This window comes from Cheilinus undulatus, linkage group 5 (assembly GCF_018320785.1).
Source record: "Cheilinus undulatus linkage group 5, ASM1832078v1, whole genome shotgun sequence".
NCBI lineage: Eukaryota > Metazoa > Chordata > Actinopteri > Labriformes > Labridae > Cheilinus > Cheilinus undulatus.
This window is the reverse complement of record NC_054869.1, coordinates 37544058-37556823: the sequence shown is the minus strand read 5'-3', so window position 1 is coordinate 37556823 and position 12766 is coordinate 37544058. Positions and strand designations below refer to the sequence as shown.

The 12766-nt window shown below is 39.6% G+C and overlaps 1 protein-coding gene across 2 annotated transcripts in view; it reads right to left on the bottom strand.

The window, feature by feature from the left end:
• ghra (growth hormone receptor a) overlaps positions 1 to 12766 on the bottom strand; it is a 69048-nt gene that overhangs the window by 14636 nt on the left and 41646 nt on the right. For both annotated transcript variants that reach the window (XM_041786588.1, XM_041786589.1), the window contains 2 exons: positions 1310 to 1439; positions 968 to 1137 (listed from right to left, as the gene is read on the bottom strand). In XM_041786588.1, coding sequence (XP_041642522.1) covers positions 968 to 1137; positions 1310 to 1439 — 300 coding nt within the window. The remainder of the gene's footprint in view (positions 1 to 967; positions 1138 to 1309; positions 1440 to 12766) is intronic.

The following is a 12766-nucleotide window of genomic DNA, read 5'->3' as shown; positions in this document are numbered from 1 at the left end:
ACATTTGTTGTTAAAGTTAAAATGCAGCAGACAGCAACAGTTCCTGGAAATATTGTGCAAAAATCATCGACCTGTTCAAGATATGGTCGTAGCCTTCAGTGATGCTACCAATTTGTTTGTGAAAAGATGTTTTGAAGCCCACCAATGGTGGCCACCATATCTGAACTGCAAACAAGGGCAAGGGTGGATCTGAGGTGGGCATTAACCATTTATGACCTACCATAGAAGGGAGAAAGTAGGAAGTGCTATGAAAGGCAATAGTCTGGATTACATTATAGTATATTGTTTTTGATGTTTGCACTTTTTAGTACATTTATGCAAAAGAAGGGAGGATATTTCTGGAAGGAAACAGTACTCTGGGACTCATTGAATGTATATGTTAGTATTACTCTTCCAGATTTATATGCCAAAAGAATGATTGCTCTATCTCATTTGGTTACAATTCTACACATGGTTAAAGATAGAAATGCATTGGGAGCTCTGGCACTACCATAGGTCTCAAAGGGTTAAGCTTCCTGGAGAATGGTTAAATTTATGCATAACTCTTAGCTCTTCTGGATTATTTTTTTTTAAATCACCATCTGCACAGGATTTATCATTAAAGAAATAAGCTTTAGAGACCAATGTTTTTAACCTGACTGTAAATGTGTATTTCTGCTGTCAAAAAGGGCATTTCAATACAGCAGAGTTTTTGGCTTTTGTAGTCAGCCCTGAAGCCCAAGTCCCAAAAGTAGCAACATATTCTGACTATAAAGAAATGGCTCACACAGAAATGGAAGCAGACAAAGATCTTCTGTCTGACATCAGGTCAAGAGGTGTCATAAATGCTCATATATGGTCTGTTTGTCCGTCATGGAGTAACTTTAAAAACCTAAAATGCTGTAAGAAAGCTCTCTGTGGTAAAATACCTCACCTACAAATAATCTATTAATCAAATCCAGATATTCTGCCAAAATGTGTTACTAACCGATGTTCTCCAGGGTGAAACAGTCATCTTCATTGAAATAGGTGACATTGTTTGGGCTGCGGAGCTGCATGCAGTAGGGGACCCAGGCAGATGTGTGATTCACATCGAAGAAGCACTCCCTGTTTGCATGGTTGTACTCTGGACACTCTTTCCACTCACTGGTGGGGGAGCTGAATGAGGGGAACAATAAGAGGCAGAGAAGAGAAGACTGAAAGAAGGAATGATTGCCACCTAAACACTGTTATGTAGAATTTTAAAGTATTTGTGGATCCCGATACATTTAGGTCTTCACATGCAAAACAGTAAGTGGAGTTATGTAGGTACCACACCCATCAGACTCACTTTTTCTTAAGGTAGAAGACTCTGAGTGCTCCAGGTGGGGAAAGGTTGTTGAAGTCACCTGTATTCCACCAACACCGGAACGTCTCCCAGTCTCTGGATATGCACTCTGTGAAATGTGGTTCAGACAAATCTGAAAGAAAGCAAGAGGAAGACAAGGAAATGTGAGGATAAGAAACTGAACAAACCAAAGATTACACTGGACTGATCAATTACTTACACATTTGATAATGACTGCTAAAATAAAAGCTTTGGACAACTTGTCTTTATGCTAAAAAAAAGCTATTTTGTTTTTTTAGAGCATTGCTAGAAATTCAGATCTGATTGCACATACTCTAGAGAGAAAATTAAAATATTATCCATGAAGAAAAAAGTCCAAAAAATAGTCCCAAAGGTCAAGTACAAGATTAGTGTATCAATTCACCACATTTCAGAGCCAGTTTCACTTCTTACCACGCTTCGTCTCTTAAGTTCTTTTCACCTGTCACATTATTCCGCTGTCCTCCTCCTCTTTTATTCTGCTGTCAAATTTGTCATTGGCCAATTTACGCCACTGTTCACATTATCTTCACTCTTTCATTGTTAAAAATAGGAAGTCCCCATGTAAGGACTGTTCAAGTCTAGCCTTTGTTTCTTTTCTAACATGTCATTCCCCACTCTCTCTTCCCAGTTCCCAACTCCATTCACTGCCCAATCCCAATAAAGAAATAAAATGTCCAAAATGAAACTTTAGAATATTAATTGTTCTAAACTAGCATCAAGAAAATTATTCTTTTAAGACTTATTTTTGGGGCTTTTTGCCTTTTTTTGAAAAAGATAGGACAGTGGATAGAACCAAAAAGAGAGAATGTCGGACGGAGAATGGCAGCAGTGAGAGTTCACAGGACGGACATCAACCCTGGCCACCCAGGCACATGGGGCGCAACGTAACCACAAGGCATCTGCACCTCAGAAATATTGCTCTTTAGAATTAGAATCATATTGCTGAAGCATAGAGTAGAAACCAAAGCTGATAGTTACAAGAAAAAATGTAATAGCTCCAATTGGGGAGATTTTTGAACAGCTTAAAACTGAAGCAACAGCTTCCATTCATTCCCAAAGAGTAAAAGAGAGACAAGGGCCATGACAAACCCCATTGACTTTCTGATTGATCTGACTGATTGATCATTTTGGTCTACTCTGCCCACAGGGCACCAACTTTTGACTAATGACTATTAAAAAGCAGTCTACTATATTTGACACTGTTAGGAAAAATAAATCAGCTCTTTAGCAAGCTTGCTGTGATCATATTCTTTTAGTCTTTTAATGACAATTTCCATTATGTCTCAGCATCAAGCTCCTGATTATTTCATGCAGTCCCACTCGTGGGCTCACACCAACCTGGTACAGGAATTTTTCATGGGCTGTCAGGAAAAGTAGTTAGTTGGCTTTCACACATGAAGCACATCTGGTAATTTTCAGCTGTATTGTGTTTGCTTGAAAACACTGTAGTGCTATTCACACTTGTACAAAACTCCTGAAAATTTAAGAGGGGTCTGGCTTTAGATCCCATATCTCAGACTGCAGACCACTACTGTGGGACACTGCATCTGTCAGAATAGAAGGAACGTACCAGTACCAGGCTTTCTCTAGCTTCCTTATCTTTAGCTAAAGCTAACATAGCTAACTAGCTATGTAATTAACGTTACCATGCGTAGATATGAATACAATAACATCATAAGGCAATGAAGCTACGTCAGCTTTAGCTAAAGCTAAGCGAGCCACTGTTAACATAACTACTTCCAAAATGCTTTAGTAAATATGGCATGATCGCATGTGTAGCTAATGTAGCTTCATTTGTTTTAGCTTTATCTATAGCTATGTTGGTAGCTATTAGGGGTGGGAATCACTAGTATCCCCACGAAACAATATTATCACGATCCTTTGGTCACTGTTTGATACTACAGTGATTTTAAGCATTTTGCAATACAGTGAGTATTGTGATACAATATATTGCGATCTATACCATTTTTTTGAACTGTTTGGCTGATTTAGCATTAGTCTTGCCCTCATGTTTGTGTGATTTCCGCAGTATTTTTACCTCCCTGGTACCCTAAAGTTATGGATGGATTTTGACGAAATTTTCAGGAAATGGCAGAAATGGCACAAGGAAGAACTTAGATTTTCGGAGTGATCCGGATCAGTGTCTGGATCCAGGAATTTTTTAAAAAAGATTCTGTACTATTGGGAGATAGGGCTAATGGCGGAGGTCTGCACTCTCCGAGTGCTTTTCTAGTATTTTCATGTAGCACTTCTTGCAAACCTCATGTGTCATGTCCACCTTAACTGTGCCCTACTTGCATTCCTAATGTCCTTCCCCTAGTTCTTGCCATGTTTGTTGTACTAACTTCCTCCTGCTCTATGACTGTCACCTCTGCCAGCCTCACTGGACAAACAATTTTATTTTTCTATTATCATTCACTTCAGTTTATATCAGTGATTAATTTGAAAAAAAAAAAAAAAAAAGAACGATACTTGATGGACAAGACAATACACTATATCACCAGACAAAATATCATGATACTATGCTGTATTGATTTTTTCTCCCGCCCTAGCAGCTATGTTACCCACATATCTAATGTATCTTTGGTAGTCTTAGATTTAGCTACATTACCTATGTAGCTTAAATAGCCAACGTAGCTAATGTAGCTTTGTTAGAATTAGCTCAGTAGATACATAGCTTATTTATCTGTGTAGCTAGTGTAGCTGCTTCATTGGCTTTAGCCTTAGCTACTTTAGCTGCATTAGAGTGTTTTCATGGAGGACATGCTTTTGTCCCGTAGGCAGACTGTTTACTCTGCTTTGATAAACATCTTGTAATTAAGTGTTGTGGGCTAGGTTTGTTACTTTAAATTTTTGGTATCCTAATCCTTACTTTAACCCAAACCAGAGGTTTAATCTGATATCATTTTGAAAGTTGTAGCGCATATTTTTGTTCTGACAGATTGTTGTCTCTCAGTAGTGGTCTGCAAGGAGTGGCGTCTGAAAGCTCCGGTCTGCAGACAGACGATCTTGGAAAATGTACTTCATCTGGGTGGATGCTAACAGCAGAGTTTTTCACCCTAAAATTTCCATGCACTCTAGCACTCTTGTATTTCCCCATCCCATCCTTTCACTGACTGACAGGAACTCTGCAGGAAAACTTCCCGCTGCGAGGGACAAGTGTGAACAAGAAAGTCAGGAAAATTTCCAGGTGGGCTAACCTGAAAATTTCTAGTAAATTTCAGGGTTGTCTGCATATGTGCCTCACACAACCCAGCTTCAAAGTCAAAGCATGAGATTTCAAGTATCTATGATTGTAAATGTACTTCAATCCATTTTTCTAACAAATGAGCACATGCAGCATGCATTAGCAATCCAAATATGTCATTTAGTGATGTAGCTTGTAGTCAGGTATAGGCGCAACATTAACTTTCCTGATTGTTTAGTGTTGTGCTCATGGTGGACTAATGCTGGGTCTCTGTAAATAATATTATAAAGAGTATAGTCTAAACCAGCTCTTTGTGTGTTATGAATTGGCTAAATACAAATAAAGATGGACTGACTGACCTATGGCAGCATGAAAACAAGAGAGTGCCTGGATAAAAGCCTTGTAACACTTGAGCACCTTCTGCAGGCTGAAGATAAAGCTAGTTTGCAGTCTGCAGCTCACCATAATCTAAAAATAGCTTTAAACAACCTGTAAACCACTGATGCACATGTGGGTTCACAGCTTGTGATAGAAGGTGTTGCATCGAATCAAAAACCCATCACCATGTCTCTGGAACCTTTAAATCTGTCCACGCGTTTGGTACCATTTGTCCTCTGCCCCACCCTGAGGCCCTTACCCAATCCTTATCACCCCTTCCTCAGCAACCCCCCTCTTCTCGTTACCCATAAACCCAACCCCCTGCCATCTTCCTCTCCTGCGAGGGACTTGTTTCTCATCCAGCCTCCAGTCTGGGTTTGGTGCAACCATAAATAAGCGTCTGAAGGTATCATCGATTTCTGCTGGGGCCGTCCTCCTCCAGAGCTGGCAGCAGGATAAATCACAAACACAGCAAGAGCATAAACATGAGTCACAACACCAGACTGGGAATAAGAGGCAGACAGAAGAAACACTGTGCACATGCATCAGGGCATAAGATCGCTTTGAGAAACAATCGTCTCTACATAGACTCACTGATGCTTCATAATATCACCTCAAAATGATGAAATGAAGCATGCGCACAATGTGCATGCCTACACGAACTGAGCACACATCCAGCATGCATCCCTTCTACAAATGAAACTAAAGCAAAACAACTTCAAAAAGGCCAACTTGAGACAAGCAGGACTGAAAATACTCAGAATTTATTCACACCATTACTTTGATTAGTTTCTGGTGTAACCTCATCACTCATTGCATTCCTATACCATAGTGCCTCCAGCTCTCAAACCCTACCATCCCCTTTCCTCTCCTTCATCCAATATTTCAACCAGGCCTCCCTCCCCCACTCAGCAAAACCCAGTTGCGATTATCAGAGAGCTTCTGCAGACCCTGGGCAAAAAAGGGAACTAAGAACTAAAACAAGAAAATTGACATCAACAGCAATCTGTTACCAAATGCTGCAGGGTTGAAATGTATCTTTTTCCTGTCAGCTTAGTGACTCATCTGTAGAAAGTTTTCGAATACTTTTCACTTTTTTTGGTACTTATTCACAGTATGTGTATCATAACAATTACATTACCGTTAATTCAAAGCTCCCACACAAGACAGATTAAAAGCACTGTGTAAACTCTACAGAAACACAAAGAATTATTTTTGCAATTTAGACAGTGAGGAAGAAGTTTGCCTGACATTTTTGGCCATTTATAACAAGAAATGACCAAATATTGGATCTCTCAGTTGTAATTTCTGCTGTATTGAAATGGGTTAGGATATAGTTTGATTTTTAAATAAAGTCATTGGAATCTGCAGAACTATTACTGCACCCTGTTATCACAATTTTGTTATCATAATATGAGCATTTGCAAAAACAAATTGCACAGTTTAATCCCAATAAATACAAGAGTTCAAGAAACACTTTTACTCACTATGTACTAAAGGTGTTAGGCGAAAAAATAAATTCCTATCTCCAAGAGGATCTGGCTGCAAACCTCAATTGTGGGATGTTTTGGGCTCATCTGTTGCAGACCTCCATAATGGGGTGACCTTGACATTACATTGTCCAAGCCGGAACCAGCATGACAAACTCTATCCATCCATTTTCTATACCGCATATCTCATGGGGGGGCTGGAGCCTATCTCAGCTGTCATTGGGCAAGAGGCAAGGTACACCCTGGACTGGTCACCAGTCAATCACAGGGCTGATATATAGAGACAGACAACCAGGCACGCTCAAATTCACACCTACAGCCGATTTAGAGTCATCAATTATCCTATCGAGCATGTTTTTGGTGGTGGGAGGAAGCTGGAGTAGCTGGAGAAAACCCAGGCATGCATGGGGAGAACATGCAAACTCCACACAGAAAGGTCCTGGCCATAAAAGACTGTGAATGTGCAGTTCTGTCCTTGTTGTAGAGACAGATTTATTGGGGAGTAAACACTTTTCTACAGAGTGTAGATGGAGATTGTTTTCAAAATGTTGCTGTCTAAATGTGGAACTATTTAAAAACGAAAACAGAAAGCAAAGCAGAACATTGTCCTGTAAACAAGGCCTTAGTGTGCAAAATGAAAGAACAGTTAAATTCATTCTGACTTTTCCCTTGAGATCAAAAAAGTATCTGTCTAGTTCAGTGGTTCTCAAGTGGTGTGGCAAGAGCCAAGTCTTGGTGTTTAAGCAATCTGTACAACCATCCATAATGACTGCAGCTATACATTAACTTAAGCCCAGTCAGGATCACTTTGTCAACAAACACACATGTTTTGCAGTCGTAAGTAGTTTTTCTTTATTAGTAGTTGTAAATTTGCACTTATTGCTGTTATTCATATGTGGCTGTTCTGGGAAGGAGGAGCTGGGGTGGAGGAAGGTTGTAAAACGTGGCTTGGAGAGGGCGCAGTAAGCCATGTTAGAGCAGTTTTAATATGGCAGCATGAGTGCAATTAACCAAAAGATCAAATCACCTGGCCCTCTGCTAATGAGGGCTTGCGTGAGATCAGCTGCTCTCAATTAAATAGCAATGCTTGACTCCATGCCTGCCTTCACTAATGCTATATTCCTGTTTAACTGTAACATGTTTTAAATGGGCAATTTTGTATAGATATGGATTTGGTGTGCCTTGAAATTTCGGCTTGATCTTAGGTATGTCTTCGGCAAAAAATAGGTTGAAAACCACTGATCTAGTTTAAAGTTTGAGGATAAACAAATTAACAAAGTTCGGTACTTTAAACAGACTTTTAAGTGCTGGGGATGAGGATGAAAAAAAAAACACTTCACATCTTTAAACATTAGCAACAGCAAATTAGCACTATGGCACTTTTCCATCTTCCCTATGCACTTTCACTGCAATGGTCTATCTATTTTTCTGGTCAGTTTTAAGCAAAGTCATATAGCCACCTTCTGTTGTCTGATTTTATGTATATTTTTTATTTTAATTCTGTACATGCTTGATGTACACTTTTATATGTATACCATCAACCTGCTGGGGGGTTCGGATGGAAATTAGCCTATGGCTACAATCTGGCACATTTACATGTCCATGTTCATTAATGTTCACTGTCACCTACAATCAATCAATAAATAAAATAAAAATACATTTAGAATCACCGCCACTTTGTGTTCATGTCAAACTGAGGTGACCGCTGGAGCTCCCAGCTTGTGTTAAAGATCCACACAAGCCGACAGAGAGTCTGCAGAGGGAGCACGCTTGCTGTATGTTGCTTTAATTGCACACATTATACTTGGAGAGTAGTGATCCTTGTTGTGCTTCAAGTTAATTACACCAACACAAACAGGGGATGTTTGCTTATTTCCTAACTGCTCTGTTGAAGTAAAATATGCTGATGATATCCCTCCAGGGTCATCGCTTGTGCCTTACCCTGTTCAGGAACCGCTGATAACGCATACTGTCCAACATTTTCCACAGTCTATAATTTTTGCAATAAAAATAACAAAGAAAAATACTGTAATGCCAATTTTTCTACCATCACTCAGTCCATTAGACAACTCTTTTTCTAATTTTTTGCTCTTTAAATTATTATATTACATTCAAAACTGATATTTCACTTAATGAGGGATCTTGTAGTGTCATCTCACATGTTCTCCTCTGTAGCACAAGTTTTGAAACACACACAGGAGTTTGTTTGGATGCTCTTCATCATAAATAATGAGGCTCTGCTGCTAAAGGTCAGAAGAGTCAGCCATGTTTTTAAAAGTTTGTGAGTCGACAACTTTGGCTGATGTGAAGTGATTCAGAGGTGAAAAGAAGTGCAGCAACACCTGCAAAATTCTCACCTTATTCTCAGTGTCTCGCAGTATGCCGTCTCTTGCTCTCCCTCTGTGGTGTCTTATGGTGTGGCTGTGTAATTTACAGTTGGAAATCCTCTCTCTTAACTGTGATTGTTTTTCACAGTATAAGGGCGCACTCACATGAGGCCATCCGTAACGTGCCGTATTCTAACCTTCAGTGGATGATAGTATGGCATTTTAATTTTATGATAAAAGAGGTTATATCAGTCGTGAGATTAACACACTTGTCCGCATATTTGGCAGACTCTCCTTTATGCGCAGAGTATGAAAGGTGTTTGTTATCCTGTGAACTGCAGTTTGTGACTAAGTCAAGGGAAGAAGCTTTATTTCACAAACTAAAAAACTTCTCACAGTCATTAAAGCCTGACTTTGCTAGAAACTGGCCAGAAATGTGGACTGGACTGAGATCCATTAGAATAAGGTCGTAGTGGAGCTGTGTGAAGTTAAATTCTTCAGCTCTGATAAAATATTTGTAACTTGTTGAACTACAATGAGACAAACTACATAGTTCTCGCTATCTTTCTAGAAAAAATCCTGCTGTCTCTAACATGCAGCTGCTGCCTGGTGTGCTCTCTGCGCTATGAAGCGGGTTCTTTTGTTGTTACTTCATGTTATGTCACATTACCGCGCTTGTGCTCCTTCATTTGCATCCGTGCCGTGCTTAGGCCCACCTCATCCTTTCGTGCCAAGGCCGCAAAGCGTGCCACACCGAAGAACGGTACGATTGCACTCAAACTGGCCAAACGCACCGGACTTAAGGCTGAAACGGGCCCAGGCACTGTACAGATGGCCTAGTGTGAGTGCGCCCTAAAATGGAAAACCTTCAAGTTGTAACCGGCTAACAAGCCAGAGGGGACATCTCCACAGCTATGTGTGGATTGTCTGCCTTATGCAGACTTGTACATTTCTTCCTAATAAATAACTGTGTGACTGATGAGGGGCTAAATCCTGCCAGTACCTGCCAGCTGATATTAAACGATTCCCATGGAAGAAGAAACTTAATTGTTCATGCTCTTCCTTGCTTTAGATACTGAATGTCTTGCTGTGTGAGCACAGGAGTCCACTCAGAGGAAAACCACTTACCAAAGCTCTAGCCATTAGGGTTTAAAATCCAGTAAAAAGCCTGAATAAAGCACTCTTATCCAGGTCCTTGCAACAGCTGGTAAACAACATTAAAAAGGTGCAGAGAAAAGTGCAAGCAGGCCTTATCAGAAATGTAAAATGCTCGAGGGGAAATGAGGCTATGATGCTATAAAATGCCACCTTTTCCAGCTCATTTGTAGATTTAAGTCAGCGTTTAAGGTTAATAAAATTTCAGAGAGCTGTTAAAGGGAAGAAAAGGATTCAAGGTAAGGATATAGGAGAAAAGAATGGCAGAGAAAAAGTGAACGTGTAGATTAATAAGTCGTAAATCAGAACTGCCTGGCTGCAAACCAGAAATACCACAGTGAAGACGACTTGAGTCGTTACATAATAGACAATACTGATGTTATTTAGGCTTCAAAAATGAAAACCAGACAGTAAAGCAAAGATGTTGTCTCACAGCTCAAGTAATGACATGTTTGATGGCTGTTTTGTGATCTGGTGTTGTAGCTCATCTACGACTGTTCAACAACAAACCTTTGAGAGTCTGAAGGTGATTCATTTTCTGTCACACCTCTAATTCTTCGTCGCATCCCTCAGGGCTCAACTTTGGCTCCATTACTGTGCTCTGCCTTCACTTTTCCTCTATAGAAAAGGCCTTTACATTTTCCCACACTTGACTACAGAGACTCATTACATTGTGTTATTTCACAGACTGACATTTTTGTCTTAATTTAGTCCAGAACGCTGCTCTGTGGTGCTGTCTGGATGAAAGTAAAGATTTTACATGTGGTGTTTTATGCTTGCACACATTGTACAAAAAAAAAAAAAAAAAAAAAAAAAAACATTCATCACTTGTGCTGAAGCCCTGATTTTAATGTCAGGAGCACTAGAACATTTCACAGTAACCTGAGGCTTTAGCTGGCCTGCTGTGAGCCGTCAGTGCAGACAGCAACAATGAGTGAATGGAGCTCTCTGCATGCATGCACTATCACTGGTGTTGGGCCAAAACCTTGTATCCCCATTTTTAACTTCTTTTATAAATCAGTGCTTTTGGTCACCTTTTACATCTGTCAGTGGGTTTTAACAAACTGTAAAGCGATACAAATTTCAAAAAGATGCTATGATCAGTGTTAAATTAACTGAAAAATATAAAGTTTTTTCATTCACTAAAGAGTGGCAATTTTGGGTCTCACAATTAGATTATTTTCCAATATAACAATTAGATTATTTTCCAAAATCGTTCAGCCCTAATCAGGGCCCACCACAACGTCCACATTCCTCAACAAAATCTCAAATGTATTTCGGACTATAAGGTTACAGTTTGGACCCTTAATGGAAAAACATGAATGAACAACAAGGCAGGACAGAAGAAACATGTTTAAAAACACATCAGTAGAGAAGGACATGCATGCATCATGCTTCATTTTCTTTCTTTATCCAGGAAAAGGAGATAAATAGGTTGAAATATTGAAAAAGACTGATATTTGCTAGTCATCACAGGAAAAAAAGTGTAATGTACAGTCCACTTTGAGCTTTTTGACAGACTTTTGTCATTTTTTTTTCCTGGCACACATTCATGAACTAGCTTTGGACCCACTGTTGGGTTGCTGTGAACCACTGGTCTATTGTGCTTATTAAGTTGCCACTGTGTCCCAGAAGCTGTCTGCAGAAATGATACCCATAGCACTTTTTCTGATGCACAAACGCAAACGTCTGCCTGTTTTCTTTTAAAGGGGACATATTTTACCCTTTTAAGACAAGTTTATATTGTTTTCAGAGGCCCCCAGAATATGCCTGTGAAGTTTGTTGCTGAAAAAAACTCTCCAGTATTGTATTTTTGCATGTCTAACAACCCCTCTGTTTCAGCCTTGTTCAGAACGAGCCATTTCTCCGCCCCTAACCACACCCCTCTCAGGAAATGGATGTGGCACTTCTGGTGTTACAGACACTTTTATCCAGAGTTCAGGACCTGACTGGGATTTGAACCATCAACCCACTGAGCTATCCAGCATCTCAGCTGGCAGCTGAGAGAAAGATCAGCAGAAGAGCGTGGAACTTTCTTCCAAGCAGGGAGGGCCAACCAAACCTGGGGGTGGTGCTAACTCTCCACATGAGGTCATGAGGGTAAAATCTGAGGACAGCTTGTTTCAGCACACATTTTCTGAAAGGTGGAGAAAGAGAGGGGGGAAGGGAATGGATTTGAGGGGACTGTGGACACGCCAGGGGCATATATTTTTGTTAGAAAAGCCTGAAAAAGTGATGTTTGAAATCTGACTTTTCCACAATATTCCAATATTTTTAGACATATTTTTGATTTTCATGAGCTGTAAGCCATAATCATCAAAGTTTAAACAAAAAAGTCTTGAAATGTTTCACTTTATAAGAGATGAATATTGGAAATATGAAAATGTAACTTTCTGAAATACATTACAAAAAAGAAAAAAAAAAAACTTCTACGTGATATTCTAATTTTTTAGATGCACCTGTATTTGTCATGTGACTGTATACACTGACCTGTAAAATGATGTTTTACCCTCAGAGGTAAAATATGTTTTTAAGAAATCCAGATTTTTATTGTTGTGCAGAGTTTTTGTTAGGGATGCTCAATATGTTCAAAAACTTTTACTGCAGATATTTTGACAGATATGTGATTAGAATTCACAATGAGAGAGATGATTAAATTTTCATTCTTTCTTCTCTAATAAGTAAAATCATGATGTTGTGACATTTATTGATGTGTTAACCAAACAGTAATGTTTTTGACATCAGTAGAACAAAATTACTCGACGCAGTCGATGGTTCATGTGGACGGGGTGAACTGGGGTGGAGTCAAACTCCCAGCCTGAATTACTATCCCAGTCCACTTCTGGGATTCTTTTTGTAGGAGGTATTTATTTTCTGTCTG